At 35.1% G+C, this 21,776-nt stretch overlaps 1 protein-coding gene across 2 annotated transcripts in view; it reads right to left on the bottom strand.

Moving 5' to 3' along the window:
* Positions 1-5,799: 5,799 nt before the first annotated feature.
* LOC103720545 (dihydroceramide fatty acyl 2-hydroxylase FAH1-like) overlaps positions 5,800-21,776 on the bottom strand; it is a 30,336-nt gene continuing 14,359 nt past the window's right edge. The window contains exons 3-8 of one of the 2 annotated variants that reach the window (XM_039117533.1): positions 7,347-7,439; positions 7,046-7,242; positions 6,822-6,927; positions 6,383-6,529; positions 6,139-6,300; positions 5,800-5,981 (exon numbers count right to left, since the gene is read on the bottom strand). In XM_039117533.1, coding sequence (XP_038973461.1) covers positions 6,181-6,300; positions 6,383-6,529; positions 6,822-6,927; positions 7,046-7,242; positions 7,347-7,439 — 663 coding nt within the window. In that variant the 3' untranslated portion in view covers positions 5,800-5,981; positions 6,139-6,180. Of the gene's footprint in view, positions 6,301-6,382; positions 6,530-6,821; positions 6,928-7,045; positions 7,243-7,346; positions 7,440-21,776 lie in introns of both variants that reach the window. The other variant, XM_008810296.4, reaches the window with a different exon arrangement.

Raw genomic sequence — 21,776 nt, 5'->3', positions numbered from 1 at the left:
CACGACTAGGGTTTCTAGTGGGTACTGCGGTCCCACCAATTTACATGCCACCTCACCTAACAGTTATTGGTGACACATAGATGGATGAGTGTACAACTCTTGTACAATGCTTCTCAAGCATGTTGCAGTGTAACTTGGTCTCTAAGCCATGAAGACCTCACCTAACAGTTATTGGTCCCATTTCTTAGTTAAGTCAGACCCACCGTATAACCGTAGGAATAAAGTCGTCATTGGGTCCTCACCTAACAGTTATTGGTGCCCAACCCCACCTTTACCCTACAACATCTCATGTCTATAGAGAGGTCCAGCCCCCCGATGCAACTTGACCACTGTGTCCAGCCGAGACAAATCAACATCAGAAAGGCCTTAGCAGCTCTACTACAGTGGAAGACCTATTGACTTAATATTGGTTAATCAGGTCTTAGTGTTTGCAACTTGAGCCCTTCATAAGAGGTAATCGAACAATTGGCCAGGTAAGCAGGTGGGAGGCTCCCCTTACTCAGAGAGTAAGGTCCTAATTAAGTAACCACCTTTCATGCTTTCCTAGACACCAATTAGATCAATTAATCTAATATGACTTGCTCATGTCGGTTCACTCTCGACTTGATTGAGGAGGTTTTGATTTAGGTCTCAATTGGGTTTGCTACATCACATGTAAACCTATCTACCCGACTCGCATTTACATCACATGCAAACGGCACATCACAGGCAGTTATAATCGCAGCATCAAATTAAAGCTAAACTTTAACTAGGTGATGATCATGGATTCTAATTAGGTCGTATTACAAGCACATGCACATCAATCGATCAAGTGGTCTTCAACTCTTGAATTGGTTCCAAGCCTCCTTGATTCGATTCTTGATCAACTCTTGATCCCATCGCCATCAACCGCTTAGATCACCTTTCATCTCATGCCTTTGCTTCAACTTGATCGTTGATGTACATCACATCACAGAAATACAACCAGATGTAAAATAAAAATAAAAATAAATTACATCTCCTTTTAGGAGGCACGCAGGCCTCTCAAAACATCAAATAAGATGCATGCAAGCATCTGAAAAATTACATGACATCGCAGATCACATCGCAGGTCATTACATTTGATACCAAAAGGGGTTGAATCCTATGATCATCACCGTATGCAACAATTATAATTTTCAGATCTGAAAACTAACTGGTTGTATCATGACATAGGTCGCTGATCATGCTAATCATGATTCTAAACTTTGTAATTCCATTAACAATGCAATTAGAATCATCTTTTTATCACATAAAAATCAGCATGCAAAAAATCAGCACCCCTAAAAAATCTGCATGCAGAATTTTTCAGCATGCATGATCATTCAATTTTCAGATCTAATATGCCTTTAGATATTTAATTCTTACCTTAATCTACGAAGCCTAGGCTCTGATACCACTGTTGGGAACCCGCCCATGCCGCTGATATTTCAAAACAAAAATCAGGTGGCAGCGGAAGAGGCATGCACGGGTTCGACGTTCATCGCATGAACGTTGTTTCTAGACCTTTCGTAATTAGGTAAGAATTAAAACTTTTAAAACTAATAGGAAGATCAAATCTTCACCTTGCGCGGGTAGATGATCATCGCAAATCTGAATTCGTGGTTTTGGAAGAGGGTTCGTTTGAAGCCGTTCAAACGTCCGGCCTCTACGGGTATCCACACGAAGTAGAGAACCGATCAAAGCTTTCTTGTCTTCCCGGGGTGCTAGCTCCCTTGCAAAGACTTCTTTTGATGGCTGATCTCCTCTCTTTCAATCAACCCTTGATTGTGCTTGAGAGGAGGAAGAGGAAGAAGGAACTCAAGGAAGAAGAACACAGCTTCTGCAGCCTTCTTTCTTTTCCCCGCGTTGGAAGAAGGATTGGAGGAAGAGGAGGCGGACAAGGCTCTCTTCTTTTTCCTTCTTGTTGGCGGCTGAACCAGGGAGTTGGGAGACGGTGGCGGCAGCAAGGAGAAGAGGATTCAATTGCTTAGGGCGCCGGCCCCTAGTCCTCCTTATAAAGGGATTGGAGCTCCTAACTTTTAGGAGTTCCAATGACAACTTGCCTAAGAAGGGGGGGCGCCAACCCTAGCTTCTTCATGTCGCCCTAGCCAAGTGAGAGGGGCTGATGTCCCTCTTACTTGGTTAACCTAATCCTCTTCCAAAGAGGATTAGGTGCCTCTCTCATGGTTTAATCCCAATCCAATTAGGATTAGCCAAATTTGGTTCAATTTACGCTAGTCCTAATCCAATTAGGACTTGAATGAATCATGACTCAATTGAACTCTTCAATCCTAATCCTATTAGGAGTCATGTTGATTCATTAGATTAATAATTAATTTAGACTTAAAGAATCCTAATTCAATTAGGATTTGTTTAATTTTAGTCCTAATCCAATTAGGACTTTATTTGAATTCGAAGTCCTAATCCAATTAGGATTTCTAGGAATCCTACTCCAAGTAGGAATCCAATTTTAATTCAAAGTTCCTAATCTCATTAGGATTGTAGGAATCCTATTCCAAGTAGGAATCCCAGTCCTACTCCAACTAGGATTCCCAGTCCTAATCCAATTAGGACTCTAGGAATCCTACCCGAAGTAGGACTCTTGTTTCAAGTCCAATTAATTAATTCCCTTTGTTCCTTTCTTCAACTTCTTATCAATCAAATTGATTACTTGTGATTCCTAATCACGATTTCAACCATCGGATCGGTCAATACTTCTAGTGTGTGTGACCCCATAGGTTCTATTCTGACTGGTAGTGAGATATATTGTGATCTCTATCACTATATCATTGAAAACTTCTTTCAATGGGTTGGAACGATTCCAACTCTACTCATTAGGATTTATCGATCATCAAGATAATCCCTATGAGTCCCACCATCCACCAGTGACACCTAGCAGCATGTAGTGGCTACCCAGCAGAATGGAATGATGAACCTCTAGGTGCAGTTAACATGTGATACAGTCCTACTATCGTGGATCCCTACAGGACGGAGGTCATGGACAACTCGTCAAACCCCATCGTCTGTCATATGTCAAGATTTATTCGACTTGAGTTCGCTAATGGAAAACTCTTTTTCCACTTTATATTACTGCCCTGGCCAAGGTCTTAGAACTCAGTCTAACAAATCACATAGGATCACTCCTCTTCTATCAAGGTCGATAGATTCCTTATAGGTGCATACCCTACTCCTACAGTGAACTTACTGCAGCCAATCTACACTGCATGGACCCATATGGCTAGAGACCATGTATGTGTGCAGTCAAACTACAATAACCTCACTGTGAGTAGCCGAAGCACCGCAGGTCAAAGGACCAGTCACACTACTGCAACATCAAGCAAGTCACTGACGAGTGGATAGACATCCAAGTGACTTCTTGTCTTGGTCACGCTCAGTACCCTTGTTCTCTAACAAGCACCTGCACTATCACTTCAGTGTCCCTACACTGTGGACTCAAGTCTCGTCCATCCAGAAGGAAAGTGATCTGTGCACTAATCGGGTCAATCACCGTCCTCGTGATGATCCATTGATCAGGAGCATTTAGAAATTAATCACCAATGATACATGGCTCAAATTCTCAACTCTTGAGAATATGTATCATCATCTTATTAATTTCTTGGACGATTCATAGACACATAAATAATATGAATGAAAAAGATGCCTTTTATTTATTTAATAATAAACAATCAAGTACAAAATTATGTCCCTAGAATCAACAATGTGTCAGCCAAATTGGCTTCTAGGGCATACATCTAACAGTTCATGCCGAGGCCGTGGGCGCTGAGAACATGCTTGTAGTCGTCACGCTTGCCACCGGATTTCGGTGCTTTGACTATGTGCTCCGGATGATCCACTTTTCCCCCTAACAGTCCCCTTTTCAAAACCAATCTCTACAAATATTGTCACACGTGTTGCTTTTCCTTGACTATAACATTAAAATGCTCTCTTCTTCTAATTTTCTCTCTTTGCTTTTGATCTAGTGTAGTTGTGATCATCTGTTGCACTAGCTTTAGCCCGATCATCACTGAGTACCGTTGGACTCTATTATCATGAATCTCTATTGTATTATTTGTACCATAATCTGATTCTTGTTTCATAAGTTGACTAGTTTGATTGGCTAGAGCGGAGCTACTCCGATCATCAAATGCTGCTACCTAGTCGCCCTTGTCTGTCCTACATCCGACTGTTGTCAGCTACTATTGGATCCATAATTGATAACCCCTGATCTATTATCTTTTTCATGGTTGGATATATGTTTCTTGATAATATGGATTGAGTTACACTATACTAACTGATTCAAAAAATTGGACATCGTTATCTAGCTGGCCTCGTATATCTTCCTATATAAATCTATTTTCATAGTCAGCCCTAGTTTTGTCTAAAGCTACAGTTATTCGGATAGAAAAAAGCCAACAAGATCTTATACTCTAATTTTTAAATTGAGGTAAGGCTCTAACTTTTTATTTATATTTAATTTTTAATTAGAGGAGAATAGAGAATATGAGTAATTCAAATATTAGAACCTTAAAATTAGATAATTACTGAATAATTGATTCATTGATAAAGTGAGTGATTGATAAGAGATAAGTTGGTATTATATTGATATTAAATTGACTTGACATGTTAGGTATAAGAATATTTGTACTCGGTCACCATATATTTGTATATATTAGTTTGTACCACTAGATTTGCATCATAAGATTTGCATCGATAGATTTGGTTTGGCATGTGATGGCATGTTTTATATGATTTTCTGTATAATTTTATTCGTAAGGTTATTATACGTATCAAATATTGATAATATAAATATATGAACAAAGATACCTTAAATTTGAAAAAAAATTATTGTATAAGTGAAAACTAATTTGACAAAAATAACATATAAATCAAACAGACAAGATATGATTTGGATTAACCTCGTCATGAGATAGCGCCCATGGGTTGATGCATGGGGATAGCCTCCACGAGCTTATATATGTGATACCTTCCACATGCTTACGTGTGGGATAGCGCTTATGAGCTGACACATGGAGATAGCCTCCATGAGCTTATATATGAGATAGTCTCCACGGACTTACGCGTGGAATAGTGCCCATAAATTGATGCATGGGGATAGCCTCCACGAGTTTATACATGGGACAGCGTCTATGGGCTAATGAATTAAATTTTGTTAGTCTTTGACTGAGTCATGATTTTGGTTAATCCACAGCCGGAAATTAATTGATAAAAAATCTAAAAATCAAGTGAATGAGAAATAGATAGCATGACATAAGACACTGTTATTGAACAATTGGTTATATTTGAGATATATATATTTATTTATTTATATATATATATATATTTCTTTGATAAGATGATAATAAGAACTTATGTGCATGTTATTTGTATGAGATTATCGAGTATTGATACGATATTCATTTTATCTACCATTACTAATTGATTGTTTCTTATTATTTATGGTATAACGGTTCAGAATTTTTAATGGGCTATAAAGCTCACAACCTCCTTCCCCTTTTAGAATTGCAAGTTGCAAGTGGGTTGCTTAGCTATGGTTGAGATCATATGAAAAAGAGATGAATAGATAGAATATTACTAATATTGGTTGGATCATTAAATTTTGTAATTAGACTGGTTTTGTTATTTGTTATGAAAAGTGATTATTATTGTCCACGGATATTGAGGTTGTGATAAATTTTTAGCTCCAGTATATTCTCTAGTCTACCCTACGGAGTGCGCAGCCATGTCACGCGCCTGGGCTTGAGTGTTGGGTTTGAGGTGTGACAATAGCATGTGCTAGAGCAGTTGTCATCCATATCATGTATCAATTGAATGTTTTAAACCCAATTGTACTATGATTCTTTGATCTTTCTTTCTTTCCTCATACAAATTCAAGAAGGCAAATTTCTTGACTTCAAACGAAATTACAAGTTGCTTTCCCTGCTTCCACTTAAACAGATTACACAAATTATAGATTCGGAGTGCTGCAAAAATCACAGAGGCTGAAGTAAGGCTAGCTGGGTTACTCTCCTTAAACCAGTAAAGACCAAAAACATTGTTAACAATATCACCATTTTAAGCCCCAAGATTTTCACATTAGCCAGAATGCTTAGAAAGAATAGGAAAAATACCTTAAAAGACCTTAATAAATTACATCCACTTCTAAACTCTGGACTAATAAAATCAGCTGCTCTTCCTTGATGGCATTGGAGGGGGTAATGTACCAAAGACGATGTCCCAAAGTGGAGAAGTTATGCCAAAACCCTTGTTGTGTATTCTGTAGTGATGATTCAAATGAAATTTCTGAAACAAAAGCAAGGGTCATAAGCACTACAATATAAAGGTCCGGAATTCTTACCATGGTTCTAAGTAAATCTCTTCTTACCTTCATATCTCGAGCTGTATCTTTGGATGGTTGTCCATGGTGCAGGTAATAGTGGGTGCAGTCATACATCACATAACCCAACAAGCCCCCTCCAAATATGGCAGGTGCAGTAGTAGGAGTTGTTAAGAGCCTAATCAGACACCAGATCTAGAAGACAGTCCATAAAGAATGAGCAAAAGTAGCATCAGGATTCAAAACTGACATGTTGGACAAATAAAGATAGCAAGTTCTGAACAAATATTCCCTTCTAAATTTGATCCTATTGTCCATGTAGGAAGGAATTATGTCAACAACTTACCAGATTAGAAAATCTCACTCCATAGAGTAACAAGACATGTCACATTTATTAAATCATGAATGACATAAAGAAAGCCATAGCGTGATTGGTAAATCGATTCTTATTATGAAGTAGAATGGAAATGATGAGGAAAATGCATACAGGCACACAAAGAATAGCTGTTGCAGCTGGTGGGAAAACAAGGCGCAGTCCATCCATCGGGTGCTTATGATGGCATCCATGAAGAAGATAATGCAAGGTGTTTGCCCTGAGTGTAATTTCAATTAACATTTTTTATTTATTTTTGTTGTTCAAAAAGAAACGAGCATACTGGTTCACAATAGAAACCTTAAATATAAGTAATTAACAAAAGGAAAAAAACATACCAGTAACTTGATGTTCTAATATGGAAAAGGAAGCGGTGCAATGCATACTCAATCAGCGTCCACAAAAGAATACCACCCACAACCATTAGAGCTGCCTGAGGAACTGCATGTCCCATGCGGATAGACATGGTCACGAGCCAACAGACAACTGGGATCCATACGACTGGAATCACCCACCATTTAGTACGGGTGAACATCTGATAAATGTGAATCAAAATATGAATCACAAGTGAATCAGAACGATATTATGAATCTTTTTTCCATAAATTCTGTATTGGAGCACAAAGAATTGGCTAATTACCTCCAAGAAGTCATTTTCAAAAAAGCGTGGACCTTCCTTGCTCACAATGGGCTGGTGAACCCATTCCTCGTAATCTTCCCCAAGATGGCCAACCTAAAAGAATTTTCATTTGTCGTGTCATAGAACAGAAGAGAATCTAAGTGATTAATAACAAAATATAAGTAACAACCTTAATGATTGGAAAAACCAGAAATCAAAGCTGGAGAGCAAGAGTATAGACTTAGAAAGGAGAAATAACAAATGAAAACAAGAAAGAAACTGATGTTTGATCTTAAAGGACAAACGAGAATATAAACATGGTTTCATCACTATAGGAAAAAAGAGTTTTACCCATGCTTTTTTGCCGACGCTTTCTTCAAGCATCGGCAATTTTCGGCATAGCGCCAAAAATAGCTGACGCATTTTAAAAGTGTCGGCAATATACGACGCTTATTAGCGTCATCGTAGATTCGGCCTAAGGCGACGCTTATTCACGTCGTTGAAAATCGAATTCCCATCAAAACCCGCGGACACGGATTTGCGGCGCCGACCGGTCAACCTCATTCCCCTCCTCTCCGGCGCCGAACGACCTCCTCTAGTCCTCCCTCCTCGGCAGCGCAACCTCCTCTCCTCCTCCCTCCTCTGCGGTGCCAACCGGCCGACCCCATTCTCCTCTTCCCGAGAAAGAGGTACTGCCCTATCCCCCTCCTCTCGTCCCTCCTCCATGATTTATGACACGATCTATTTGTCATGCCTCGGAGTCTGCTTATCTCGCATGCATGGTGGTTTCTTTTTGCTCTGTTCTCATGTTTGGATGTGTTATGCTTTGTTCTACGGCCTGCTGGAGAGTGGTGAGGTTAGTATAGTCGTTGATGGTTCATGACCAACCAAGGATGGGGGCCTGCTATTTCCTTCTTTATTTCTTTCTCTCTCTCTCCGGTTATGGTTTCTTTGTTGGTGCTCTGTTGATAGCCTTCTTATGTTCTTGGGCCGCAGGAGAAGGGAGAAGAGGGATTGCCTATTTTCTTGTGGTGGTTGTGGTGGTGGTTTTATCGCTGATTGATACAAGGTAGTGCTTTCTTTTTCTCTGTTTTCGTGTCAGTTCTATTAATACAATTTGATTGAAACCGTTAAGAGGGAGCTGATTAGAGATGGGACATGGCTCAAAGAAGGAAAGAGATCTCAATCTCAAACCATCTAAGTGATGCACCGACTAACTCTACCCTGTATAATTATATCCAAGTTTTTGATTGATTAGACCCATACAATAGTTCAATGACTAGAAGTTGGGTAAAAAAATTGATCATTTCTTTGACGAGATAGCTAATGACTTGAGTTGTTTGATCATGCACAAGATTGTTTTCCTTTTCAACTCACTTCCTGTTCTATGGAGGTTATACAGGAAAATGGAGGTTCATAGCTATATCAAGGTTGAAAAAATGTTGTCATCCAATTGTCACCACCATCCAGTGTAACCATTGTACACGCACCACATGCATGTATTAAAAGCACAAGTTGGGTGTCTTCGGGCTTGTCAGTTTTGCCCGTCATGACAGATAATTAGTCTGCAGTCAGCATGAAATACTTTAATTTATGTAGATTACATTCGTAGATAAAACTGGAATAACACAGTGATTTGTTCTCGTCAATAAGATCTGTCTCAATCCTATCTTATTCCAGAATTTTCTTACCTCCTCCACTCGCTCTTCTTTTTAACAAACCCAATTAGAAACTGTTGAATTAAATCAAATATATTAAAATTTTTAAAACCAAATTGGTGAACGGCCAAGTGGCAAGCATGCGCGCACAAGTAAGAGAGCAAACATGGAAAAATTCTCAAAAGAAGTAGGCCATGACAAGTGTCATGCATCCAGCTAGCGCAAGAGCAAGCATGGAAAGGCCCCTCGAAGAAGGAAGGAAACATGGACGACCAAGATGCAATAAGCCGAAGGATCAAAGGAGCACAAGAAGACACGTCATCAATCCGCGGGAGGGGAATCTGCTTCTTCTGATGCGTCTAAGCCTATATAAAGGGCTCTAGGGATTATTTCAAACTACAATCAAAATTTTCTCTTCTCCCTATTCCAAGAGTCTAGATAAAAAGTGCTCTAAGAATCATTAGAGAGAAAAGAAATAAAGAAAATTTTTCTTCTCCTCATAATTTTTCTAAGTTTCTTTTGAGCTATCTACAAGCGTGAACGTGATCTTCTTTCTTCCCTAGAGGCGCACTGACGGGGAAGATATGGTTCTGTATTAGATCGTCGTATCTCTAGGAGATTTGTGCCAGCAGACCCGTACGTGGGAGGCATAAACTTTTCTAAGACAACGCATCAGCGTGCTTCGATCCACAGGCCATCTTCTCTCTCTTTCTTCATTTTATTATTATATTGTCAAGTTAATTATTTGCTAGTTTATTTTTCTTATTTAATGTTTTTGAATATTAGAAATATTTAATTTATCAATTATATTTGTGCATCTAAGCTAACAATTCAGGAAAGTTTATATACTGTTAGCATTAGATTTTAAATCACAATATTTATTTTATATTTTGCTACATAATTATAAATTGTTATATTTTAGCTGTTACATATCTATGCTAGCTTTTCTTTAGTACTTAATTTTTCAAGCAAAATATTAGATTGCCTAACCTCCAAGAGGTTTATTAATACCTCCATTTGGACTCCTCACTGAGTAATTTCCATATTCCATTCAAACGAAAATTTGAAAATTGGTTAATTCATATGAGTTAGCTTAATATTGCACTTAAGATGAAATTGAACGATATCTAGTGAAATTATCTATTGAATAACGGTGTCTAAAAAAAGCTTGTCAAAAAGGCATACGTGCCTAAGAAAGACTCGTACTTAAGTGAGCCAAGTGCTCCACCATCGATCTAGAGCTGATCTGGCTGTTATTCTTTGAATTTTTTAACTAAACATCTAAAGTTCAAATTAGATATCAGTGCAATAATTTGACATAAACCTTTTTTATTTTTACGGATGTCAAAATTGTGTTAAGCTACAAATTAATGGCTTCCTACACATCTGAAAATCTTAGTACTAAACCAGAAAAGTTTAATGGTCAAAACTTTAGGAGATGGCAGAATCAAATGCGATTCTGGCTCACCACCCTAGGCTTGATTTCAGCCATTGGTGAGAACAATACTAAAGTCAGTAATGGGTCTAACCCATTTACTCACCTTCCCCATTTGATTTTCAGCATGTGCCCCGTATGGGAGAAGTTTGAATTTGAATTTGAATTTTTCTCCCATGCGGCTGATTAGGAAGTAGTTTCAATTATCCTACCAACAAGCCATGTATGGCACATGAGTCATAGGCCTTTTGTGAGGAAATATCTTTTGTCATGGTATTTGCTTTTTAATGCACTTGAACTTAATCCCAAAATTAGAACTTAAGAATAATGACAAATGTGAGATATGTATAGAGGCTAAATTATCTAAAAGACCCTTTCACTCTGTATGTAGAAATTCTGATCTCTTTGAACTCATGCATAGTGATGTATGTGACTCAGGGAGAACCTCAAAGGGTGGAAACAAATATTTTGTAACTTTCATAGATGACCTTTCTAGATACTGTTACCTCTATCTTATCAAAGCTAAAAATGAGGTCTTAAATAAATTCAAAGTCTATAAAGCAGAGGCTAAAAACCAACTAGATAAAAAGATTAAAATCTTAAGGTTTGATAGAGGAGGTGAATATACCTCATTTGAGCTGACCCAGTTCTGTGAAGAACATGGGATAATTCATTAAGTGACAGCTCCTTTGATGACCCAAAGATTGATTTAAAGATTGATTTTGATGATCACAAAACCTTAAAGTATAAATACTAATGTTTGTGTTGCAAGAAGAAAGATAATTTATTTTGCAAGGAACATAGCAAGTTGGAAAAATACAAGAAGGCCTCAAAAGCTCTCAAGAAAAATTGGAAGAAACCTACACTTCATTGGCCCAAGTTTCAAGTTCAAAGAATTCAAGTTGGAGGAGCAAATTTAAAGAAAGATTCAAAAGAATAGTCCTCGAGTCGACTCCTGAAAGTTTAGAGTCGACTCTGGCACTCTGGAGTTTCAAGGAACAGTGCTCGAGTCGACTCCGAGACTCTACGAGTCGACTCCGACTGAGAACAGGCAAAAAGACAGAGAGTTGTTTTTCAGCGCTACAGTGCTCGAGTCGACTCCAACTTCAGCGCTACAGTGCGGAGTCGACTCCCAGCTACAGTGCCGGCAGACTACTATTCACGAGTCGACTCCTATTTCAGCCGAGTCGACTCCTGCTTCAGCCGAGTCGACTCTAGCACGCTGGGAGGCATAACGGCTAGTTTTTTCTTGACTCCAACGGCTCTATTTTTGTCTCTAACGGCTAGATTTTTGTTTTCACGCCATCTAAAGCTATAAAATCAAGAGGAAAGCTAGGGGAGAAGGTATGGAAGTGGGAGAGAACATTTAGGGAAGAGATTTCAAAGAGATTACAAGAGAAATCTTCCAAAAGCACAAAAGGGCCATTCAAAGCAAAATAGAGAGAAGAAGAGCATCCAAGTGAATCCCAAAGCTTCCTCTTCAACTGTGTGCTGCCTCAGTGATCTTCTACTTCATGCAAAATCAGAAGAGGGTCAAGTAAAGAAGAAGCCGAGTTCCTTCATCTACAAATTTGTTTGAGGGCTTCTTCTCTTTACTTTACTTGGTTATATTTACTATATTTGCTTATTTGAGAAGCTTGTATTTGATTTAAACTCTTGCTCTAATATCTTGTAACTTGATTCAATCAAGGGATTGAATCAAGGGGTTAAGGTTTGTTGGTGAGCCAAAGGAAAAACCAATGTTGTAAGGTTGTGGTTGGTGAGCCTTTGGAAAAACCAACTGGGTTGATTGTGAACCCGGAAAACAATCGTTGTAAGGTTGTGGTTGGTGAGCCTTTGGAAAAACCAACTGGGTTGGATTGTGAGCCCGTGAAAACAATCGGTTGGTTCTAGTCGGTGAGCCTGTGAAAACCGACCGAGTTCGTTGTGATCTCGCAAAACAACAAGTTGGGTTGTGAGCTTGTAAAACAACCGACTGTAATCTGAGGGATTATAGTAAAATTCCCAAGAGATCTTGGGGAGTGGATGTAGGTGCTGGGTTGCACCGAACCACTATACATCTTTGTGTTTGTGATGCCTTATCTCTTGTATTTCATGCCTTACATTCATACTTGATTATGTAATATCTCTAGCTTTGTTTTCTATAGAGTTATAAGTGATTGTTTAGAATTTGCCTAGCTTCCTCTCCATTCTTACCATACACATAGATTAAAATTGATCATACAACTATAAGATAATTTTAGATCAATTGAACCCTAAAGCCATAGTATAATTGCTCTAGCTTAATTTTTCACTACTTTACTTATAATTGCCTTGAGCTTAAGTAAATAACATCTTATCATTCCGCTGCATTTAATTCAAAGTAAAAATTAGGGAACATAATTTTTAGAAAACCCAATTCACCCCCCCCCCCTCTTGGGTTGTCACCTTGGGCAACAAGTGGTATCAGAGCAGGTGCTCTTCTATTAATTATAGTCTTAACCGACTAGAGCTAAAGATTATGACAACCCCACATAACATATTATTTGCCGAGGGACTTTCCATAAATAGACCTCCACTGTTTGATGGAACTTACTATATTCAATGGAAAGCTAGAATGAAAATTTTTGTTCAATCACAAAACTATAAAATATGGAATATCATTATAAATGGACCTCACACACTCTCTCAAAATGTCAATGAAAAAGACTTAGCACAATTGAATGCTAATACTATAAACTTTCTATATTGTGCTATCCATGAATCTATATTTCATAAGATTTCTGCATGCTTATCTGCTAAAAAAATCTGGGATACTTTAAGAAATATTTATGATAAATCTCAGATTAGCTCACATGTGCTTCAATTGCATACTAACAATGGGACTGCAGAATCTTCCACATTAGCCGAGTCGACTCCCAGTTTGTCCGAGTCGACTCCTAGAGAAAAACAGTCTGAAAGGCAGAGACTCAGTCTTGGAGATCCTGTGAACGAGTCGACTCCAAGTATTTCAGAGTCGACTCCCAAGTTAGCCGAGTCGACTCCAACAAAACCCGAGTCGACTCCGAGGCAGAACAGTTCAAAAGACAGAAAATCATCTTTTAGGCCTCTGAGAATGAGACATCTCCCGAAGATCTCGAGTCGACTCTCAAGTCAGTCGAGTCGACTCCAAGTAAACCCGAGTCGACTCGAGGAAGAAAGAACAACAAAAAAATTCAAAAGCTTCCAAAAGACAAAGAAGAAGAGGAAGCAAGAAGAAAGAAAGAAAGAGATAAAAAGGAAGAAAGCCTTGACCAAGGAAGAGTCAAGCAAGAAAATGAAAGCTAGGAGCAACAATGATGATATTAGCTCCAAAGAACTACAAGAGGTAACTAACTTTTGCTTTATGGCACAAGAAGATAAGGTAAAATCTGAATCTACTTTTACATCAAATGATTTTGAAGAAGAATTTTCTTATGATGAACTTTTAAATGCTTTTCATGATTTGTATGGTGAATGTAGAAAATTAGCTATGAAAAATAAAAATCTTAAAAAGCTAAATTTGGAAATTTCAAAAAAAAGAAATTCTATTGCTGAAATACAAGACAAACTAAATTCTGAAAATAAAAGCTTAAGGTTAATTTCAGAAGAATTGATTCAGAAAAATCATAGCTTAATCAAAACAAACCAAAACTTGAGTGAAGAAGTTGACCAACTGAAATCTCTTATTAACAAGTTCACTGTAAGTTCAGAAAGATTAAAAATGATGTTTGAAAATCAACATGTTGTTTCTGATAAATCCAAACTTGGGTTAACTCCTTTGGTTAACAATAAATCTCTAGAGAAAAAGGTTATCAATGCATCAAGCAAACCATTAAATAAGATAACTTATTTCAAACATGAAAAGAATGGGCATAACAACTTTACCTATCGTTCTAACACAATTAAATCAAATGGTAAAGTTATTACTATTAAACAGATTTGGATTCCAAAAGGAACCATATGTCCTAACTCTCAAGGACCCAAGCAAACTTGGGTACCCAAAATAAAAATATGAGGATGTAGATGTAGGTGTGCCAAGATACCCATGGAACAAATAGAACTTTCATACAAATGGGTGTTCTAGACACACGTCAAAAAAATAAAACTTAGAATATACTTATGAAAAGTAATTAAAAAATAATAATAATTAGTAACCCTTACATCTCATCATTATTTTTGCTTTAGTATTTGATTAAAATATGAATTGCAAGTATTGATCAATTTTGTGATATAGAAAATACTTTTGGAAATATAATCAAATCACTTCATTTTATAGTATGCTTTACTCACTATTGGATAAGTTGCTAAATGATTAATCAATTTATTAAGAATAACTCTATGAATTCTCTATATGCTTGATTGAGAGTTTTTATCCATGGCATTATTGTTTATTGATCATAGATATGATAATGTGTACTTGGTATGCTTTTGAATATATGTACTATGAATACCAAGATTAAAGAAACCATCTTTGGCATATAAAATCAACTCATGCTAGTATGTACTTAATCTCAAAAGACCTTGCCATTGGCTTATTTAGATTATCTTCTGAAAGGTCAAAGTTTGCTATGCATGTTAACTAAGGAAACAAACAAAAATCAATTTCTAAATCTAAAGATGTTTCCATCACTAAGTTTTCAAAAGCTTGCATTAGTTTTGTTCTTGGCACTCAAATTGAAATATTTTCTACATTGGCACAAACTCACAAAAAGGGTTCAAATGAAAAAGGTTTGCAAACTATGAAAATAAAGAAGTATCAAGGCATAGTTTTGAAAACCAATTTTGTATTAAGTTGTGCACAGAAAATAATATTGAATACAATTGTTTCAGAACCAAGAACACCATAAGTAAAATAGGATTAATAGAATCCTTGAAGAAATGAAAAAGGCAATGTTGTATGATAGTCATCTACTTAAATGTTTTTTTTTTAAAAGCTATCATCATTGCTTGTCATATATATGGTTTCTATTAGATCTATTTTTGATGAAAACTCCATTTGATCTTCTGAAAAATAGAAAATGATCTATTGCATATCTTTCATATTTTTCAGTAGTATATGTTATGCTTGATATGGTCTTTTGAAAATAATGCCAAATCTGATAAAGATATTTCTATTTTTGGATATCATTCATCAAGCAATGCATATGGAACATTTAATGAAAAGATTATAGTTGTAGAAATATCAATTCATTTTATTCTTTATGAAACTAATGATTTATTATCAAGATACTAAAATCAAATTATATATGTATATGGTTAATCTTTTACATATAACAATCTGAAAACTTGTTAATAATTAGAACCAAATTGAGTTTTTCAGAAATGCACTTAATGAAGAAAAATTGATGACTACTAAAAGACTAAATCAAGAAAAGATGAAATAGATCTTGATGAAATTCTTACATGATTAGAAGTAAAGATCACCATTATCATTTGCTTGCTTTATGAGCTTTATATTCTGTCAAATGAATGTGTAGAATGCACTCCTATATGGTTATTTCATTAGAAAAGATCTATGTAAAATAACCACCTTATTTGAAAACACTCATTACAAAAATGATAAAGCAAGATGTGATTTGGAACAAGCATCAAAAGCATGATATATAAAAGCTTGAGTAACTTTTTGTTAAAAAGTAATAATGATAAATCTATACATTAAAAAGAAGAATTTGTAATATCTTGCTTGCTCAAAGCATACATTGATGGCATCATTTTTGGTTCTACTAATGAAGATTTATATGGAGATTTTACTAAGCTCATGCAAAGTGAGTTTGAAATATGTATAATAAATGAATTAACATTTTTTTTCTTGAACTCCAAATTAAGACAAACAAGAAAGGGGATCTTCATTGACCAAAGTTAGTCCACAAGAAAACTCTTATAGAAGTTTGGCATGAAGAAGGTATGTCTATGACCCCATCTTGTAGAATTTGAAAAGGATGAGCAAAGTAGATCTATTGTTTTAAAGCTGTATTGAAGCATTATTTTATCATACAGCTAGCAGACCAGATTGTATGCTCATTATGTGCACTTGTGAAAGACTTCAATCTAACTCTAATGAATCATATTTTATTGATAACAAATGAATCATAATCCGAATTTTGATAGAAACAACTGTTTAAGATAAATTGATTAAAACTTAGCTAGCATATCTTATTGATAATTATCTTAAGCAAATAGAATCTAAACTAAATTGATTCTGAAAATAAAAAAATTGATTTGACCTTGATGAATCTTCCTATTGCTTCACATGCTTGTCCTTGAACCATCTTGGTTAATGAAACTATCTCTTTAGTTCAAGTGACATGTGCTTTCTTATATTTAGGCAATCTCTTGAGTAAAGTGACTCAATATTTAATTATTGTCATATCTTATGTTGAGTCATCTAGTTAAGAAATATGTTGAATGAATGTTTTGTATCTTGAAGAAACTAATGACTTTCTTTCAAGAAAGAAAAGGATTTTGTTAATAATGCAGGATCCTTGAGCAAGAAAATGAGAGATTTCAACTTGAAGGACACCTCCACATAAGAAAAGGATTTTGTTAATAATGCAGGATCCTTGAGCAAACAGGAGAGAGGACCCTCTTTAGCCAAAAGTTCACACATAAGAAATTTAGTGGGTATTTGACTTGAAGAATGCAGAATGAATTGGTAATTTTAGATACCTGTCTCATAAATTAGCTGAGCAAAGTCAATAACTTAAATTTTATTATGGCATGATTAAAATCTTTAATTATTAATTTTTAATATCATGTCTATATATGTATTGATTGACTTATGCTTTTAGAAATTGTTTCATGGTTTGTCCAAACTAAAATATATCTTTGCCTATGTCATAACCATGAAATACACAAGTTTATGCTTAAAATTTTGATTTAAAATGACTTGTGAGAAGTTATGAATTCTTGAGCATAATGAAAATGTTGTTTGCATGATATACATCTATATGATACATAAGATTATTTCTTTATTCTGCTCTTTCATGTAAATTACTTGAGAATAACAAAAAGAGAGAGAGATAAAGAAAAGAAAATTGATATTATTCAAGAGAAGTAAAGTCTAAGTAAAGGCAAATACTCCAATCTTAAGGAAAAGCAAAACAAGCATAATATATTCGGCACATTTGTGAGACTTGTGTGAGCATTCTTTTGGAAGGGATAAAATTCGTAATTAATTACACTTAAACAGGAAAAGTTTGAAGTGAACATTTTAACATTTTTATATTGCTCATCATAGGGATGGTGCCAATTGGGAGGCTAGTGGTAGTACCCGGCACTATTTGACCCAACTATTCGGTGTAGGGTATATTAGGGACGGCACAAGAGGGAGGCTAGTGGTAGTACCTCGTGCCCCTTCCAACTCTATACTCCACCGGATAGAGTATAGAGCATAAGAAAGTAAAAACGAAAAATAATATCAAAATGTTCGTTAATTGGTTAAGAAAAGAAATTCAAAAATTTAGGACATGAATGACAAAGTAAATGAAAGTATATAAGAAGAATCAAGTCAAGTTTTAATCACTTGGAAACACACCTTAAGGATGAAATTAGTGGAAGATTATATTTAATTAGGGGAGTTTATTTAAAAAGAATTGATTTTGATCCTTGACATGCTTGTTCTTAATATTTTAATGCATGACTTAACACATAATATATTTTGCATATGGCATGATGTTTTGAATTATGGGCTCTCAATATTTTGTAATGCTCCATGCTTGGATAAGTTGATTGAAATATGTCTTAACTTGGAATATGTCTTAACTTTGCTCACAAGTCTTTGCTTCACCCTTGCCTCAAACTAACTTGTGTTCCAATGCTTGAATGTTTGAAATACTACATAAAGTTTTTTTTTATAAGTAATATTAAAAAGAAATTTTAGTTTTATCATTCACGATTATTTTTGAAAGTTAAATAGATTTACAAAAAGAAGAAGAGAAGGATATTTCTATTTAGGCAAAATGAATTGATCTTGATCTATCTTTCTACTTGCCTAACTTTGATACATAATGTCCTAATACTTGTTAAAATATCCTCCATTTTGTATCGAAACTCGATATTAAATACAAAGATTCTGAAAGTACTCTAATGTTATTGAAATATGTTTTTTCAATCTTAGTGATTTAAGATGAGCTACAATGTAGAAGATACATATCTCAAATTATAATTTTGAAAGCCTTCTTGAAAATTCTTATGAAAATTCAGAATCTGATTTTGTATAAAAGCTTAAACTTAACTTAAAAATGTTTATATCGTTACATCCTTGTAACCTTAGTTATATGCTTCAATGATCGCGTCATTCAGGTAAATAACTCAATATGATTTCTAAATGAAAATTTTAACATAAGAAAAACAGAATTAATTTTGACGCCTTGGTTGATTGTCTCGATACGCATCCGAAACATATCTTTTCTTATCCTTAAAGTGTACTAATATTGGTCTAAATGATGTGTCTTTCAATGATCTTGATTGCAAACAAATATTTTTAAATATATGATTTTATTTTCATATTAAAAAGATTTATTGTGCTTCATGTATACATTGCTGAAAAACTATGATTAAGAAATTGAGTTCTATAAATATATATACTTCAATGATTATCTATATGTTTTTCTCTCCTACATTATTAAAGACTTCCATCAAAATATATATATATATATATTATTAAAAGAGTGAATGATCTTAAGTCTAGAAACATTTCAGCTCACTCAAATGATTCTTAAAAGAAAGAAAATGTAAATGCTTTTGAAAGAATTTGAGCTTCAAATGAATCATTTTCTAATTAATATTTCTATACATTTTCTCAAAGATTTAGAGAAAGCATAACTTGTTCTTGAAGGATTAGAAAGAGTAATTGGTACAAATTTTGAATAATTCTAGATCACTCTACATTCTCGATATCATAGAATTTCAGTTCTATTCACGCTTATCATCAAAATCTGAAATTCAACAAAGAAAAGAATGATTAAAGAAGAATGCATCTTTTGAGGGGGAGCTTTGGATATTCAATCTAAATGCAAAATATCACGTCCATTTGATAAATATCTTCTATATGTTATGGATTGATTTTGATGAACCTCCTTATATTGCAAGACTTGCTTTAATTATATAATAAGTTTATACCTTGAGATGAGTTCTATAAAGATTGTCTTATCTCAAACCTTGAGTCTTATGAAAATAAGCTGAAACTTATAGAAAATATATTTTCGAGATTGACAATTTTATTGAACATTATCTTCAAATTCTAAACTCTTAAATGGAATGATCAATTAAGGGGGAGAAAGAAAATTTTAGAAGGAGAGATCTTATGGAACTTAATCGCATAAATCTATAACTAAAGGAGAGAGAAAGAATACTAAATGAAAAGTGATCCTAATACTCTCCAATATGTATCATCTAAAATTTAAATCTGAAAATCTTTATGATACACCTTGAGGCTTGTTATTTGGTTAATATATCTTATGCATAAATCATGAACCAAATTGCAAGTCAAACAGTTGATCTTAAGAGCCTCTAACTTAATGAAAAAGGGGGAGAATAATGTGTTGAATTTTTTTGAGTATCTCTCAGAAAATCTATTTTGGAATTCACTAATGAGTCCTAATTGGCTTGCTCTTTAGAACTTCAATTTTGTGCCAATTCATATTTTTATGTATCAAAATGTGCTTATTTTTAAAGGAATAAAAGAAAGTCTTTAAAAGAACTCTAAAAGAACTTTCAAAGCTTAGCATTTTATGTATGCTTTAAGATATATCATAAATCTCATGAATTCATATTTTGGTATTTATGCCACAATATTTCTATATCTTAAAAGAACTTTGAAATCATTAAGAGTTAATGATCCAACATGATGTTATATTATTCGAGTATATAAGTTTTGATATTATACTCCAAAAATTTTGATTAGATTGCTCTCATGTTGCTTAAATACTTAATATATTGGGCAAAAGATCTTAAATGAACAAGCTTTCATACTTATTATTAAAGAATGATTAGATTTTCATTCGTGCTTTCTTTGAATATCATTCTTGGTACTTCTTGAATTAACTTGAGAAAGATTCCACCTACACTTGATTTGAAAACTATCTTTGGAACCACATTCGATGTGTTCTCATTATAATTAGCTCTGATCTATGCTCATTAATCTTTTTCTAACATTATTGCCTTGAGTTATATGATCATATTCTTGCAATAATTTGACATGCAAATCAGAGTACAAAAAGAAAAAGAAATATTTGAGTATTCTTATCTTTGTGCTTAATGTTTCATTATCTTGCAACCTTTTTGTTGTCAAAAAGGGGAAGAAATATCTAAGTATATGCTCATAATGCTTTATGTGTTGATTATGTTAAGTTGATTAAATCTAAAGCATTATCATGAAGTATATTTTAAAGATATATATTTTCTACTTCAAACAACTTAGCTATGCATTACTTCTAGAACACAATATATTTTATATTGCATATACTCCAAGTTTTGTCATCATCAAAAAGGAGGAGACTGATGACCCAAAGATTGATTTAAATATTGATTTTGATGATCACAAAACCTTGAAGTATAAATACTAATGTTTGTGTTGCAAGAAGAAAGATAATTTGTTTTGCAAGGAACATAGCAAGTTGGAAAAATACAAGAAGGACTCAAAAGCTCTCAAGAAAAGTTGGAAGAAACCTACACTTCATTGGCCCAAGTTTCAAGTTCAAATAATTCAAGTTGGAGGAGCAAATTTAAAGAAAGATTCAAAAGAATAGTCCTCGAGTCGACTCCTGGAAGTTTAGAGTCGACTCTGGCACTCTGGAGTTTCAAGGAACAGTGCTCGAGTCGACTCCGGGACTCTACGAGTCGACTCCGACTGAGAACAGGCAAAAAGACAGAGAGTTGTTTTTCAGCGCTACAGTGCTCGAGTCGACTCCAACTTCAGCGCTACAGTGCGGAGTCGACTTCCAGCTACAGTGTCGGCAGACTCCTATTCACGAGTCGACTCCTGCTTCAGCCGAGTCGACTCTAGCACGCTGGGAGGCATAACGGCTATTTTTTTTTGACTCCAACGGCTCTATTTTTGTCTCTAACGGCTAGATTTTTGTTTCCACGCCATCTAAAGCTATAAAATCAAGAGGAGAGCTAGGGGAGAAGGTATGGAAGTGGGAGAGAACATTTAGGGAAGAGATTTCAAAGAGATTACAAGAGAAATCTCCCAAAAGCACAAAAGGGTCATTCAAAGCAAAATAGAGAGAAGAAGAGCATCCAAGTGAATCCCAAAGCTTCCTCTTCAACTGTGTGCTGCCTCAGTGATCTTCTACTTCATGCAAAATCAGAAGAGGGTCAAGTAAAGAAGAAGCCGAGTTCCTTCATCTACAAATT

The sequence above is a fragment of the Phoenix dactylifera genome, unplaced genomic scaffold (genome assembly GCF_009389715.1).
Source record: "Phoenix dactylifera cultivar Barhee BC4 unplaced genomic scaffold, palm_55x_up_171113_PBpolish2nd_filt_p 000240F, whole genome shotgun sequence".
In the NCBI taxonomy this organism is placed as follows: domain Eukaryota; kingdom Viridiplantae; phylum Streptophyta; class Magnoliopsida; order Arecales; family Arecaceae; genus Phoenix; species Phoenix dactylifera.
Note: the sequence above shows the minus strand (reverse complement) of the source record. Positions and strands in the feature narration are given on the sequence as shown.